The following is a 17,382-nucleotide window of genomic DNA, read 5'->3' as shown; positions in this document are numbered from 1 at the left end:
GGCTTGTACTGCAGTGCACGAATATCTGTCGCTTTGAATTCTTGATAGGTCTGACTTGTCTTTTGAGATCGACTGGTCTCTTGTATGGTAAGGCTGGTCTTTTTGAGAGAGGTTGGTGTCTAATGTCTGTTATGTGAGGCTGGTTTATTGTATGTTACGACTGATCTGTTGAGAAAGGCTGGTGTCTTGTATGGTAACACTGGTGTGTTGAGAGAGGCTTGTCTATTGTAGGATAAGACTAATCTTTTGAGAGAGGCTGGTCTCTTTTATGGTAAGAATGGTCTGTTGAGAGAGGCTGGTATCTTGGAGGGTAAGATTGGTCAGTTGAGAGAGATTGGTCTTTTGTATATTACGACTGGTCTGCTGGGAGAGACTGGTCTCTTGTGAGTTACTGGTGCCTTAATGTTACGACTGGTCTGTTGAGAGATGCTGGTGCCTTTACGATTTGTCAGTTGACAGATGCTGGTGTCTTGTATGGTAAGACTGGTCTGTTGAGAGAGACTGATATGTTGAGAGGCTGGTCTGTTGAAAGAGGCTGATATGTTGAGAGAGGCTGGTATGTTAAGAGAAGCTGATCTGTTAAGAGAGGCTGGTATGTTGAGAGAGGCTGGTCTGTTGAGAGAGGCTGGTCTGTTGAGAGAGGCTGGTATGTTGAGAGAGAGACTGATATGTTGAGAGATGCTAGTTTTTTGAGAGAGGCTGGTCAGTTGAGAGAGGCTGATCTGTTGAGAAAGGCTGGTCTGTTAAGAGAGGCTGGTATGTTGAGAGAGGCTGGTCTGTCGAGAGAGGCTGATCTGTTCAGAGAGGCTGGTCTGTTGAGAGAGGCTGGTATGTTGAGAGAGGCTGGTCTGTCGAGAGAGGCTGATCTGTTAAGAGAGGCTGGTCTGTTGAGAGAGGCTGGTCTGTTGAGAGAGGCTGATATGTTGAGAGGCTGATATGTTGAAAGGCTGGTCTGTTGAGAGAGGCTGGTCTGTTATGTGGTAAGACTGGTGTGTTGAGAGAGGCTGGTATGTTGAGAGGTTGGTCTTTTGAGAGAGGCTGATCGGTTGTGAGAGGCTGATATGTTGAGAGAGGCTGGTCTGTTGAGAGAGGCTGGTCTGTTGAGAGGTTGGTCTTTTGAGAGAGGCTGATCGGTTGTGAGAGGCTGATATGTTGAGAGAGGCTGGTCTGTTGAGAGAGGCTGGTCTGTTGAGAGAGGCTGGTCTGTTGAGAGAGAGACTGATATGTTGAGAGAGGCTAGTCTTTTGAGAGAGGCTGGTCTGTTGAGAGAGGCTGATCTGTTGAGAAAGGCTGGTCTGTTAAGAGAGGCTGATCTGTTAAGAGAGGCTGGTATGTTGAGAGAGGCTGGTCTGTCGAGAGAGGCTGATCTGTTCAGAGAGGCTGGTCTGTTGAGAGAGGCTGGTCTGTTAAGAGAGGCTGATCTGTTAAGAGAGGCTGGTATGTTGAGAGAGGCTGGTCTGTCGAGAGAGGCTGATCTGTTCAGAGAGGCTGGTCTGTTGAGAGAGGCTGGTCTGTTGAGAGAGGCTGATATGTTGAGAGGCTGATATGTTGAAAGGCTGGTCTGTTGAGAGAGGCTGGTCTGTTATGTGGTAAGACTGGTGTGTTAAGAGAGGCTGATCTGTTGAGAGAGGCTGGTCTGTTATGTGGTAAGAATGGTCTGTTGAGAGAATCTGATCTGTTGAGAGAGGCTGGTCTGTTGAGAGGTTGGTCTTTTAAGAGAGGCTGATCGGTTGTGATAGGCTGATATGTTGAGAGAGGCTGATCTGTCGAGAGAGGCTGATCTGATAAGAGAGGCTGATCTGTTGGAAGAGGCTGGTCTGTTGAGAGAGGCTGTTCTGTTGAGAGAGGCTGGTCTGTTGGGAGAGGCTGGTCTGTTGAGAGAGGCTGGTATGTTGAGAGAGGCTGGTCTGATATGTGGTAAGACTGGTGTATTGGGAGAGACTGGTATGTTGAGAGAATCTGGTATGTTGAGAGAGGCTGGTCTGTTAAGAGAGGCTGGTCTGTTGGGAGAGTCTGGTGTGTTGAGATAGGCTTGTCTGTTGAAAAATTAATCATAAAAGCATTTACTAAAGACAACTAACCATGTCGTTGAACATGTACGCCAAACATTTTGTAACTTACCATATAAACATTTCTTAACACGTATCTAAACCCTCAATCTAAAGCTAGTAGTGAATTAACAATTATTAAATTTATTGCACATTCTTGTGGAAATATAATTCGAATTATGTTTTGATTGATATTTAGATTCTAGAATGAAGATCTAGTTTCAAAGCATTGTGTTAGCCTAAAAAATTGTAAACAAATCAGTTTGGTTATTGATAATCTGGAAATAGGCTATATTAAACAAATATTATTTGTTTATTATTCTTTAAAATGATAAAATGTTATAGAATAGTTGAACATAGTTAATCAAATATCCTTACCTATAAGTACTGTGACTGCTGTGCTGTAAAATTGTGTGATTGCGGCGTGCGACTGCGTTCCCGATCAAAAGTGTACTGACAAATATAGCGATATTCGTTTTGCGCCGAGATTTTTAGCGCTAGAAATAATAGGCGGTTTGTTCAAATGATTATATATCAATAATCATTCTACAGATTTCTCTAATATTTTCAGGCCTTATGGGGAATCATATTGGCTTTTGATTTATGTAAAAAAAAGAAAATCGAATTTTTTTGAGTTAGACGGTTTGCGACCGAGACCATCGATATATATATATATATATATATAGTATATATATATATATATATATATATATATATATATATATATATATAAATCCACAAACTTAAATAAGTCTAATCTATTTATATATATAATTACATATTAGTTCTTGAATGACCATCGCCAATGTTTTATGTCCCCAGAGTTCATGACGTCACATTGATGCTACACGTGAACTTGACGTCATGAACACCACGTCCGACAACATGACTGGACACTTCTACACCACCTTCAAGATCCCGACCCACATGATCGTGGTCTACGGCATCGCCTACACCTTCATCTTCCTGTGTGCCGTCGTGGGCAATGTCATGGTCGTGGTCATCGTGGCCGTGACCCCGCGCATGCACACCGTCACCAACGTCTTCATAGCCAATCTGGCCGTGGCGGACATCTTGGTGGCCGTGTTCTGTATACCCATCACTTTCCTGGCAAACATCTACACAGGTTGGTCATTGATATAGACTTAGTTCTGTATGCCCATCACTTTCCTGGCTAATATCTACATAGGTTGGTCATTGATATAGACTTAGTTCTGTATACCCATCACTTTCCTGGCTAATATCTATACAGGTTAGTCATTGATATAGACTTAGTTCTGTATACCCATCACTTTCCTGGCTAATATATACACAGGTTGGTCATTGATATAGACTTAGTTCTGTATACCCATCACTTTCCTGGCTAATATCTACACAGGTTGGTCATTGATGTAGACTTAGTTCTGTATACCCATCACTTTCCTGGCTAATATACACACAGGTTGGTCATTGTTATAGACTTAGTTCTGTATACCCATCACTTTCCTGGCTAATATATACACATGTATGTCATTGTTATAGGCTTAGTTCTGTATACCCATCACTTTCCTGGCTAATATATACACATGTAGGTCATTGATATAGACTTAGTTCTGTATACCCATCTCTTTCCTGGCTAATATATACACAGGTAGGTCATTGTTATAGACTGCTTTAGTTCTGTATACCTATCACATTACTGGCATACGGATTGGTTATTAATAAGAGTGTTATAGTTCTATAAACCAATAACTTTATGGGCAAAGTATCTATTCAGGTTAGACATTTTAAATGCCTCCCCATCCGGAGACAAATGTCCGAAAGAAACCCTGCACGTATGTCAGTCATTTGGTCTAGACATGTTAAAGGGTGTCAGTCATTTGTCTCTAGACATGGTAAGGGTGTCAGTCATTTGGTCTATGTTCTGTTGTGCTGTGTACATTTTAGTTTTACTCGTGAACAATTACGTGTACTGAAGCCAGAGGTCGACTTCCTGACTTCAGAATTCTTAAAATACATATTTTTATATACGTACTCATCCAAAATCTGGATGCTTTTAACCTTATGGCTACCAGAGCCTGGCCACACATTCTATCTTACCCTATTTTTACACATGTATCTATCCCAAATCTGGATGCTTTTAACCCTTTGGCTACCAGAGACTAGCCACACATTCTATCTTACCCTATTTATATACATGTATCTATCCCACATCAGGGTGCTACTGTCCTTAAGACTACCAGATACTCACCACAGATTCCACCTTACCTTAGCCATGCCATTAGCTAAGTGTTTTGTTTATTGTTCTTTCAATTTACCGAAACAGATTTTGTTTTCCATTTTAAATTTCTCTTTAGTTATTTCCTTTCACTCATTATGAAAGAGATTTTGTTCTAACGAGGTATCAGTTCCCATTACACCTGTAAAAAATATTTCTTAAAAAGGAACTATATATCAACCAAGGTTTGTCTAGCAAATGGTTTGTAAACAAAAACCTTGGGTTTTCCATGAATATAAACTCAGCTAACTTTTCCATTTCATCAAAGACTTTAAATGTCAGGAATGATGAAATGATATTGCAACAACATATTTTTTACCATTAAAATTTGTAACTTATTTTCTCAACCAATTGTTAATAATCATTTCTTCGTTGCACGTTATGACTTTGTTTTTTAACAAATATAAATTAATTCTAGAAGCTCGTGAGTAAGATGAAAAAAAAAAACTATAAAAAGTCAATTGATTTTCCAACAGTCAACAGGGGTTATAGTTAGGCTAGAGTCAAACAGGGGTTATAGTTAGGCTAGAGTCAAACAGGGGTTATAGTTAGGCTAGTTCTAGAGATAATTACACTACATCACAAAGACAATAAACCGGTAGTGATCTCCCCTAAACTTTCTCGAATATTCTTATATAAAACAACAGGGGATGGTAACTGGGGATATAGTTATGATTTTTAATCCATTTTAAATACTAAAACTTTTAAAAATAGAATAGAATCTCATAAAAAAAAACATTGCGCACCAAGCAAACGCCGAATAAAAACGCGTATAATAGTGCGCAATATTATTAGTACTTTAAAAATTTACATTAGTTTTTTGAGAAATCGGAAGTAGCGTAAATTACTACTTCCAGTCAACGGAAATTACTCAAAATTAAACAGAAGGTAGAGAATTAGATCTTTTACTTACATGTGAAATTTCATTTATCTATCTGAAATAGTACTCAAGTTATAGGCTTTTGAAAAATTCAAAGTAGGAAAAGTACCACTTCCGGTTATCGGAAATCGCTCAAAAGTTGATACGGATCTACGATTTTGATAAAATACTTATATATGAAATTTCATCAACCTAGCTGTAACGGTACTCAAGTTATCGTGTTTACACACGGACAGACACACACACGGACAGACACACACACACACAGACATACGGACAAGATTGCAAAATTATGTTTTTCCGTATCAGTGAGGTGTAAAACGTCGAGATTTGTAAAAATCTCGATTTTTTTTTTTTGCACGATTACAATACTTTCTCTATACTACGTATATACGAGAAAGTAAAAATTAATAAGAACCCGAGATTCTAATACATTTCAAATAACAATTTCCAAAAAATTGTAGTTCTATTAAATATATTTTAGCCAAATAAGTCAAATAAGCTAGTATGGTTTAAAGTTAAGACAAACTATTAGCAAAGATATGCTATTTGAGATTGACGTCAGCGCCTATTTAATTCCAGAAGAAAGATGACCTAAGAAATATTCCACCATTCGATTCATAGGAAATTCAGGACAACCTGATACAGTTTCCTGAAAGCAATTAATTAAGCAAAAAAAATATTTTAAAGCTTTCTCGTGTTTCTAATGTTTCTCTGCGGTTTTTAGGAACAATCATTCAAACAAAGGCTGTTACATTTTATTCCTTGCTGCAGGACTGGTTATTGGGAATAGATGTCATTTTGTAGATGTCATTTTGAAGATGTCATTTTGACATGTGGTGGGGGTCACTTTGTTTTATTCAGCTTTTTCTTTTGGTGAGTAATGACAACACTAACAACCCATGACCAGAGTTTCTTTTGGGCATCTCTTTGGTGTGGGGAGGGGAGGGGGCACCACAAAACACATCTACACCGCCCCCGGCCCCCCGCCCCCCACATCGGAATAGAATTAGTATACAAAATATATACTTTAACCAGCTTCCCCCTTTCCCTTAAATTTATATCCGCCCCCCCTCTCGAATGTTTCTAGTCCCTCCCCCCTCCCCTAGAAAAATATGCCTATGACATAAGCATACAGTCACGCGCGGGGAAGATAACGTTGTTTAAGTTATGGCCCGAGATCTAGTTAAAAAGTTACAAATTTAAGTAGAAAAACTCTCTTTGAATTAAAGTTGCTTTCTCTATACTATTAGTTATGGAATCTTCATACCATTTTCAGAAATCAAGCCGCCTATGCACTTTAAATAATTTCGTAAAAATGGTCAGCATCTGTCAGAATATTAAAAAGGACATAATCCTAACCTTTTAAGCCTGTAATCTGTTCAAATTTTCACCTTTCAGTTTGAAGAGCTGACCGCAAAGTGTTACCTTTTGCATTGTTAAGTATGGGGGGAAAAGACCTGGATAAAATGGAAATGCTGGAAAGAAAAGTTAGCTGAACATGCTCTTGTGGCTCATAAATCCACAAACTTAATTAAGTTTAATTAGCACGTCCGTCGGTACTGTTTTTGACAGTTTAATTATTTAGCGGAACTTTAAATTCTAAACAGGCAATTAGTTTGTCGTGTTTGCTTCAGTTTTTTTTAATTCTTCAGTTTTAATTAATTTTTAAAATATTTATAATTTAAAGGTTAATCAAATATTTGTCTATATTAGAAAAGGTGAAAATAGAATTCGATCTTGTATAAAAGGATTTTAATTAAATTCTTTGTGTGCAACATTTTTAGTAGATTTGATTTGAATGGAATTTATTTTTAGTATTATAATTTTTGACCTCTTTGCCTGTATGCATAATGATTCTCGAAAACTTCCTAACCTTATCATTTGATCAAATTTAATTTCCGAAAATACAGGAGCGAAGCTCAGTGAAACAAGAGATAGTGTCCTATACAAACTGGGAGGGATAAGCATGTGTACTAGACACACACACACACACACACACACACACACTTGGCAGTGTTGAGACATACGGCTATGCCCGACACACATACACAATTACTATTAGACACAGACACAAACAGTTAGAAACATTTTACCTTAGAGTCTTTAGAGTGGCGAAATATTCCTTATTTTAATTAACAAAATTAGTTGCATTGGCGTTTTTTTTTCTCCATTTATTTTTAAAATGAAGGTATGCAGTAAAAACAACATTAATGTAGACAAATAATACATAGCAGCTCTTTAAATATAAGACCTAAGTGAAAAAAGGGAACACGTTTACGAAACAAAATACACTTGTCATATATTTAAAACTTTGTCAAACATTCCAAATGCTTATACACATCACATTTTGTTAAAATATTCAGTCCTCAGTGAACTGCTCATAAATAATTGCGATTTTTGTAATGGTTAATTAATATTTTAACAAATGCAAATATTTGTTTAGTTATATTTATTTTTTAAACATAAAAAAAAAGTTATATTTATTTTTTAAACATAAAAAAATTATTTTAAGATTTTAATACTATTCTTAAACTACAACAAAACGGTGTTCTAGCTCTTTTATATCAAAACATTCAATAAAATGCTTTGAAAAAAAAACTAGAAAAACAACTTGGGGTACTTTTACACAGCATCACAAAAACATGAGATGTTTCGTTGAGTAGCTCTATCAGGCTGCTCATCACAAAACTCCACCCCCCCCCTTCCCCCAGAGTTACACAGTTTTCCTTTGTTTCGCCTGGAATACCATGAAGCCGTTAATTAAAGAAAAAAATGTCCACAAACGAATTCTCAGAACTTCGACGCGTTGTCCATTTTTTAGTTTCATCATTAACACGTAGTAAAAATACCAAGGTTAGTGTCGTTCAGCTTTTTAAAAATCTAGAATGTTCTGCCACGCAAGCCAATTTTACACTTGAACTAGTTTAATCGGCTTGCAATCTTCAAAAGCGGGAGATTTAAAAATTGTTTGCATGGCACGCAACCAGTTGTTGGAACTGCTCTTCGCGATCGCTGATGAAAATATGCTGTCATCAATATCTGCGCTATCTGCAGTACTCTCCAGATAATGACTCGCCTCGTGTTCAACTAATCTCGAGAAAAGCGGAAGTGCTCTATCCTTTATCCCCGGTGCACTTGGAGCAAATTTTTTCTGCTCAGAATGTAAACAGGAAGTGAAGTCATGGTTGAAAGATGAACACCTCATGTTGACACACTACTTGAAGCTAGCTCAAATACGTCACAACAGACGTCTCAACATTTTAAAGACAAAAATCGACGCCAGCTATTATTCGCAGGGAATAATTGCTAATTTGTTAAAACACGCAATCCAATTTTATTATGTTGATTAAAATTTGATTAGAATTTTTTTTTCCCATTGTGCTTAAAATTTGAAAATCACGTTTTTCAAATTGAAATTTTTTTTTGTAACAATAATATAAATCACAGGGTGGTGTTATATTGCAGGCTGTGTTATTTTTATGCCTGTAGAATATAAACTGAAGAAATTATTATGTTATATGTTTGAGGCTGGTCCTGACTCCCCCTGTTATATGTTTGAGGCTGGCCCTGACTCCTCATATGTTATATGTTTCAGGCTGGCCATTTGGATCTGTCCTGTGTAAACTGACTCCCTACATACAAGGCGTCTCAGTGTGCGCGTCAGTGTACAACCTGGCGGCTATAGCAGTAGACAGGTAAAGTCTTTGTAAGCCAATTTCTGCAGGCTGTTAGCCCATCTCTGCAGGCTTCAAACTTAGACAAAATCAGTAGAGAGAGAGAGAGAGAGAAAGAAAGAGAGAGAGAGATGACGATGATGATGATGAGTATGATGTTTATTTAAATTCTATCTTTCATTTCTGGCTTTAGAAACTCCATCCTTCTACATTATTGCAACATTTTAGGCAGCAAGACTTACATAAAACCAAAAATATGGTGTGTGCTAATTTTTTTTTAGTCAATAAATTTTTGTTCTTGTTACACTTTCAGGTTTCTGGCGATTTGTTTTAACCCCGACTGGCGAATAATGCGACGTGGCGCTTGCCTGACCCTGGCGGTCATCTGGCTGTTTTCCTTCACCCTCATCATCCCCTGGCTGGTCTACTACCAGCAGTTCGACAGCGTCACACAACTACAAACAATTCCCATGTGTCATTCTATCTGGCCGGACTTCGATTCCCAGCGTGCCTTCTACGTCGTCGCCATCTTCCTGGGGACATACCTCCTGCCGTTGGTGCTGATATTCGTCTGCTACATCCTCATCGCTTGGAGGGTCTGGAACCGCCAGGCCCCGGGGGTAGCGGTTGGCAGCGGCGTCATCAAACGCTGCAAGATGAACGTCGTCAAGATGCTGGTCACAGTGGTTCTCATGTTTGCACTCTCCTGGCTCCCCTTGCACATTCTGTACCTGATCCTCCACTTCAACCCCCCCACTGACGACGGGGTGGTGGAAAGGATTACCAAGGTGGGGTTGCCCCTCGCCCAGTGGCTGGAGCTCAGTAACTCAGGGATGAACGCGTTTGTGTACAGTTTTTTCTCTGGCAACTTCAGGCGTGGCTTCACACACCTCTGGTTTTGTATGCTGGGTAGGAAGAAACCCCAGAGAGGTTGGTTCGTTTCTTTTGCACTTAAATACCACTTTTCGATTCTTTTGCACTTAAATACCACTTTTCGTTATTTTGCACTGAAATACCACCTTTCTGTATTTTGCACTTAAATACCACTTTTTGTTTCTTTTGCACTCAAATACCACTTTTCGTTTCTTTTTTTTTTTTTTTTGCACTTAAATACCACCTTTCGTTTCTGCTCTTAAATACCACCTTTCGTTTATTTTGCACTTCCTATTTCATATTTTTCTATACATAACTTATGTACTAGTTTAAGAAATGTTTGACATTAAAGTACGTTTAAGTTTCTTCCAATATTTATGATAACGGAAAGTGCTTCTTAATTATCTATAATACTGATTGAATATTTTAATGAGGCTAGCGTGGGATAGCTGTCTTGTTTAAATCCCACTTACTTTTATTGGGTTTTATTCAGATCAGGGGTTCTTAAAGTATACATGGGGACATTATCCACAAAGTGACTGATATCAAGATCCATGATTCAAAGTTAATAACGGGAAGCAAAAATATTGAAATAAATTTCCAAGTAGGCCTACAAAACAAAGAAAAGAAAAAAAAAACAAGATGAAACCGTTTTAATCAAGTGTCTGCAAGAGTTCCGATTATTAGGAGATACGTTGTAAATTACTGGTGCAGAAAATTGTAACACACGGTGCATGTAAGTGTAAGCACGTCATTACACCGGTTCGATACTTGCCGGAACTAATGATGCTTCTCTATCGACTTTGTGTCGCCATTTTTTTTTCCTTTATTTATACGAGCATGTAATAGAACAAATTGGGTACATTACTTCTTATCTAACATCTTCTTTCGATTCTCAAACTTCATTTATTTTTATGGCTATCATTTACTGCACATCTTAATTACAATCGCAATCATTATAACGAGCTAGCGATTAGGTTAGGTATAGAGTATGTAAAATGTGCGTTCTTAATGTATATGAAATATAAAGTTAAAAATGTGTCGTGCTAGGGATGTTCGCATACATAAGATATTAGGGCTAAATATAAGGATTTCATAATTTTATAACAGCGAAAACTGTACAAGAATACCATCAACTACAGTAAGGAACAAATGTCTGCCAAAGATCCCATTTACATTATAACGTTTCATCTTGAGACAGTTCACCTGTGTGTGTTTTAGTAATGCTAATAATGGGACAGATCAAATAAAATGACTTTACAGGTTTACCTTAGTGATAATGATAGGACATATTAAAATAAAATTACCATACAAGTTTACCTTTAACCTGCGTCAATTCCATCCATAGACATTTCAGATCAGACAGTCTTTTCAATGCAATGCATATTTTAGTGCTATCTGATCCTATTTTAAAATAGTCTGAACCAAATTTTTCCATATCTCTGTAGTTCCGTGCTATCTAAACCAATCTTTCCATATCTCTGTAGTTCCGTGCTATCTAAACCAATATTTCCATATATCTGTTGTTCCGTGCTATCTAAATCAATCTTTCCATATCTCTGTTGTTCCGTGCTATCTAAACCAATCTTTCCATATCTCTGTAGTTCCGTGCTATCTAAACCAATCTTTCCATATATCTGTTGTTCCGTGCTATCTAAACCAATATTTCCATATTATTTCTGTTGTTCCGTGCTATCTAAACCAATCTTTCCATATCTCTGTAGTTCCGTGCTATCTAAACCAATATTTCCATATATCTGTTGTTCCGTGCTATCTAAATCAATCTTTCCATATCTCTGTTGTTCCGTGCTATCTAAACCAATCTTTCCATATCTCTGTAGTTCCGTGCTATCTAAACCAATCTTTCCATATCTCTGTTGTTCCGTGCTATCTAAACCAATATTTCCATATTATTTCTGTTGTTCCGTGCTATCTAAACCAATCTTTCCATATCTCTGTAGTTCCGTGCTATCTAAACCAATCTTTCCATATCTCTGTAGTTCCGTGCTATCTAAATCAATCTTTCCATATCTCTGTTGTTCCGTGCTATCTAAACCAATCTTTCCATATCTCTGTAGTTCCGTGCTATCTAAACCAATCTTTCCATATCTCTGTTGTTCCGTGCTATCTAAACCAATATTTCCATATATCTGTTGTTCCGTGCTATCTAAATCAATCTTTCCATATCTCTGTTGTTCCGTGCTATCTAAACCAATCTTTCCATATCTCTGTAGTTCCGTGCTATCTAAACCAATCTTTCCATATATCTGTTGTTCCGTGCTATCTAAACCAATATTTCCATATTATTTCTGTTGTTCCGTGCTATCTAAACCAATCTTTCCATATCTCTGTAGTTCCGTGCTATCTAAACCAATATTTCCATATATCTGTTGTTCCGTGCTATCTAAATCAATCTTTCCATATCTCTGTTGTTCCGTGCTATCTAAACCAATCTTTCCATATCTCTGTAGTTCCGTGCTATCTAAACCAATCTTTCCATATCTCTGTTGTTCCGTGCTATCTAAACCAATATTTCCATATTATTTCTGTTGTTCCGTGCTATCTAAACCAATCTTTCCATATCTCTGTAGTTCCGTGCTATCTAAACCAATCTTTCCATATCTCTGTTGTTCCGTGCTATCTAAACCAATCTTTCCATATTATTTCTGTTGTTCCGTGCTATCTAAACCAATCTTTCCATATCTCTATTGTTCCGTGCTATCTAAACCAATCTTTCCATATATCTGTTGTTCCGTGATATCTAAACCAATATTTCCATACCTCTGTTGTTCCGTGCTATCTAAACCAATCTTTCCATATCTCTGTTGTTCCGTGCTATCTAAACCAATCTTTTCATATCTCTGTTGTTCCGTGCTATCTAAACCAATCTTTCCATATATCTGTTGTTCCGTGCTATCTAAACCAATCTTTTCATATCTCTGTTGTTCCGTGCTATCTAAACCAATCTTTCCATATATCTGTTGTTCCGTGCTATCTAAACCAATCTTTCCATATCTCTGTTGTTCCGTGCTATCTAAACCAATCTTTCCATATCTCTGTTGTTCCGTGCTATCTAAACCAATCTTTCCATATATCTGTTGTTTCGTGCTATCTAAACCAATCTTTCCATATATCTGTTGTTTCGTGCTATCTAAACCAATCTTTCCATATCTCTCTTGTTCCGTGCTATCTAAAGCAATATTTCCATATCTCTGTTGTTTCGTGCTATCTAAACCAATCTTTTCATATCTCTGTTGTTCCGTGCTATTTAACCCAATCTTTCCATATTATTTATGTTGTTCCGTGCTATCTAAACCAATCTTTTCATATCTCTGTTGTTCCGTGCTATCTAAACTAATCTTTCCATATCTCTGTTGTTCCGTGCTATCTAAACCAATCTTTCCATATCTCTGTTGTTCCGTGCTATCTAAACTAATCTTCCTATAATTCTATTTTTCCGTGCTATCTAAACTAATCTTCCTATAATTCTATTTTTCCGTGCTATCTAAACCAATCTTTCCATATCTCTGTTGTTCCGTGCTATCTAAACCAATCTTTCCATATATCTGTTGTTCCGTGCTATCTAAACCAATCTTTCCATATCTCTGTTGTTCCGTGCTATCTATACCAATCTTTCCATATCTCTGTTGTTCCGTGCTATCTAAACCAATCTTTCCATATTTCTGTTGTTCCGTGCTATCTAAACCAATCTTTCCATATCTCTGTTGTTCCGTGCTATCTAAACCAATCTTTCCATATCTCTATTGTTCCGTGCTATCTAAACCAATCTTTCCATATATTTGTTGTTCCGTGCTATCTAAACCAATCTTTCCATATCTCTGTTGTTCCGTGCTATCTAAACCAAATCTTTCCATATCTCTGTTGTTCCGTGCTATCTAAACCAATCTTTCCATATCTCTGTTGTTTCGTGCTATCTAAACTAATCATTCCATATATCTGTTGTTCCGTGTTATCTAAACCAATCTTTCCATATTATTTATGTTGTTCCGTGCTATCTTAACCAAACTTTACATATCTCTGTTGTTCCGTGCTATCTAAACCAATGTTTCCATATTATTTCTGTTGTTCCGTGCTATCTAAACCAAACTTTCCATATCTCTATTGTTCCGTGCTATCTAAACCAATCTTTCCATATCTCTGTTGTTCCGTGCTATCTAAACCAATCTTTCCATATTTCTGTTGTTACGCGCTAATCCATATTTTTGTTTATTTTCTCCGCTTAATCTCAGGATATGTAGCTAGATATCTCCAATCTCGAATCCTTACAGTTTTATCTTTTATTATAATCCTTATTTTTTAAAATTCCTTGTATTATTATTTTCGTTATTACAACTTTGTTTGCTCTTTGAATTATCTACTTCGTTTTTTAAATATTGGCTAAAGAAAAGTAAAAGCATCCTTCCTTTTAAAACAGTACCGTATGTAGGCACATGGAGTAAAGCGCTGTTTGACTTTGGGGTATGATTAGATTGTGTGGCCAGCATTGTATCCAGTCAGCTTTAATTTACACGACTTGAGACAGGTGTCAATCTGAGTTGTGTGGACTTATGGGGTTAGACCAACCCTGGAACGGGAAAAAAAGTTTTTAAAAGAAAAGTATTCAATATAAACACACAATAAACAAAGACATTGTTCTATAATTTAACACAATATAAAATAAACACTCGCGTAAAGCTGCTTATCGGCTTACAATAGCCTTACTGGCAGATAGACTTGCTAACAGCTATGGTGGTGTTTTGTTTTCGTTAAATATTTAACAATAATTTCTCCTTGGCTGACATAAAAATAATTATCTAGGGATTAGTTAGCATTTACTTTTAAAACATTAACAAAATCTTAGAATTTAACTATTGTATTATGAATCCAATTATTGAAACGTATTTTTTCTACTGTAGGCAGTACCATCAGTCGCCGAGTGACAAGAACAGTGTCAGAAGACTCGACCATGTTGGCCAGATACTCGCTGGTGAAAAGGCCAAACGGAAAACATATTTCTAATGAAAGCATTGCCATTGACCATGTGCATCGCACTTGTTTGAACAATATCAGCAAGTCGGCGCTCACTAGCTACAGTTCGTGGTCTTCTGTCAGGGACCAAGCCTTTGTTTAACTCTGATATCGACCTGGACGACGTTGCATTCAACTCTCGAATTACTACCATTAGATATTTGTATAACAATAAAGCCTTTTCATTACTACAATGGCTTTTAACTTTTAAAGAGGCCACGATGAGTTGTTATTTTTGTCTGTATTAGCTGGCCTCTATTATACTTCCACAAGGCTCATTGATAGTTTCATCTTGTCTCTATTGATCCTCATCAAAAGCTTTTTCAAGAGTAAAAGTGGTTATCAACACACACACACACTAAAAAATATCTCAAGAAAATATGTAACAAAGACTCACACAGCTAAAAACTATGTTTTAATTGTTGCTTTGTGAAGAATGAAATTTTTCTTAAAATGTATTTTAAAAATAAAATCAGTTTTTAAAAATTATCTTTGTTTATATGCTAGTGAGTTTTGTCCCATTATTCATTATCTTCAATTATATTTTTGCTAAAGGGGACTTAATATAGTAGCGTGTTATTATATTAACATTTTCTCCTGAATATTAAAAACCAATTGCCTATGAATGAGGCACCTCAGTTGCAAGCTTATTAAAGGATGTTTCAGTAATTGTAAAACTGTATACCGTTCTTATACTTTTGCTATGTTTTCGTAAACACTTTGAATTTATAACACAATTACGTATGCCTACAACATTGTGGGTTTACTTAAAGCATACTTCCATATTTTTTTGGAACAGATAAAAGGAAGTTGATATATATGTAGGTGGGTTTTTGGTGGTTATTTTGAAATATTTTTTGATTTACATTTGTGATAATGTAAAAATGGATGCTTTGTGTATAATGCTAGGTAAATATGTAAATTGTTTAGTAAGAAACCAAGTTTTGTTTCGAAGCAAGTTCACTCCTCAAACGCGTAGCCAAGAGAGCGGGGGTGTGGGGGGAGGAGGGATTGGCCTCTCCCCATCCCCTCTTCAAAGAGCATTTTCGGGAAAGAGACCTCATTTTTATAAATGCGATGGTCAGCACTATAAAACAAAAATCTATGTAGTTTAGTGAAGGCCCCTCTTGAGTCAGCATCCACAAATCCATGTTAGTGAATGAATGAACCTAGGATAGGGTAGTGATGTCGATCTTCAGGTTTTTTTATGATATAGTGTTAGACTTGTGTTGAATGGGACCACTGGTAAGATTTTACTAAGATGTGTTAGACTTGTGTTGAATGGGACCACTGGTAAGACCTGTGTATGATGTTGTGTTAGACTTGTGTTGACTGGGACCACTGGTAAGACCTGTGTATGATGTTGTGTTAGACTTGTGTTGAATGGGACCACTGGTAAGATTTTACTAAGATGTGTTAGACTTGTGTTGAATGGGACCACTGGTAAGACCTGTGTATGATGTTGTGTTAGACTTGTGTTGAATGGGACCATTGGTAAGACCTTTGAATGATGTTTGTTTAGACTTGTGTTGAATGGGATGGTAAAACTTTTGTATGTTGTGTTAGATTTGTGTTGAATGGGATGGTAAAACTTTTGTATGTTGTGTTAGATTTGTGTTGAATGGGATGGTAAAACTTTTGTATGTTGTGTTAGATTTGTGTTGAATGAGTTCAAGTGTCCAGAGAGAGCTACAACGATGTCTTTCATTTGCTCTGTTAGACGTCTTCATAAGTCAAAGACGGGAAACTCGAGGAAGGAGACAAAACACATCTGTTTACTCATTGTCATAGCCTCTCACATTGCCTTTCAAATGTTGTCGCATTAGTTACTCTGAAGATTTTTAAAAAAATGGAATTACAAGCGCAAAGTGCGCTATTCTGTTGTCAGAGAATCAGTTTGCCGAGATTAACGGCAGTTTCATGCAGTTTTACAGCATTAATGTTTTTGTTAATCTCATTAATTATGTATACACATTCTTCATGTGAAACATAAACATAAGTCGGTGTTTCGATATAAGAAAATAATTTAACTGCTTTCATTTATTGTTCATGGGAACGTTAACTTATTAAAAAACCTGGCTATCTTCGCCTTCTATCCTGTAGTATCGCTGCGGAGCCTGTTGGAAGAGCGAGATGCGTCAGGTTCCCATTTTCTCCTCATCTGTAGTGGACTTTAGTTAACGTGATCTGCTGACGTAAAACAAATATCTCAAGTGATAATCTTGTGTTGTACATTACAATATTTGGTCCTTAATTACGTGTAATGATGTCCTTGTTCAGTAAATATTTTGTGAGATGTTTGTTATTTATAAAAAAAAATGTTTGATGAGTTTGTCTTGTTTTTGAGAATATATTTTCATGCTTTATTGATTGATGCTCTTATATTTTATTGATTGATACTCTTCTATTTATTTTATTGATCATGCTCTTGTATTTATTTTATTTATCATACTCTTGTATTTATTTTATGGATCATGCTCTTGTATTTTTTAAAACACTTTCAGCTATGATTTTGTACTCACATTGTCATTTGATGTTACATTTTTAAATGACACCGTAACATCGTATTTTGATCATTTTTAGTAAATTTACTCAAAGAAAATTATTAAATGCCTTAAC

At 36.6% G+C, this 17,382-nt stretch overlaps 1 protein-coding gene across 1 annotated transcript; it reads left to right on the top strand.

Moving 5' to 3' along the window:
• The first annotated feature begins 2,933 nt into the window (after positions 1 to 2,933).
• Positions 2,934 to 14,935, top strand: LOC131953452 (neuropeptide SIFamide receptor-like). The gene is made up of 4 exons (XM_059316635.1): positions 2,934 to 3,174; positions 8,784 to 8,883; positions 9,176 to 9,792; positions 14,652 to 14,935. Exons 1-4 carry the CDS (start codon positions 2,934 to 2,936, stop codon positions 14,864 to 14,866), a joined length of 1,173 nt encoding a protein of 390 aa, XP_059172618.1. The 3' UTR covers positions 14,867 to 14,935.
• The last annotated feature ends 2,447 nt before the right edge of the window (positions 14,936 to 17,382 follow it).

The sequence above is a fragment of the Physella acuta genome, unplaced genomic scaffold (genome assembly GCF_028476545.2).
Source record: "Physella acuta isolate Inbredline_101_S28 unplaced genomic scaffold, ASM2847654v3 ptg000923l, whole genome shotgun sequence".
NCBI classification, from domain to species: domain Eukaryota; kingdom Metazoa; phylum Mollusca; class Gastropoda; family Physidae; genus Physella; species Physella acuta.
This window is presented reverse-complemented; position numbering and strand designations above follow the sequence as displayed.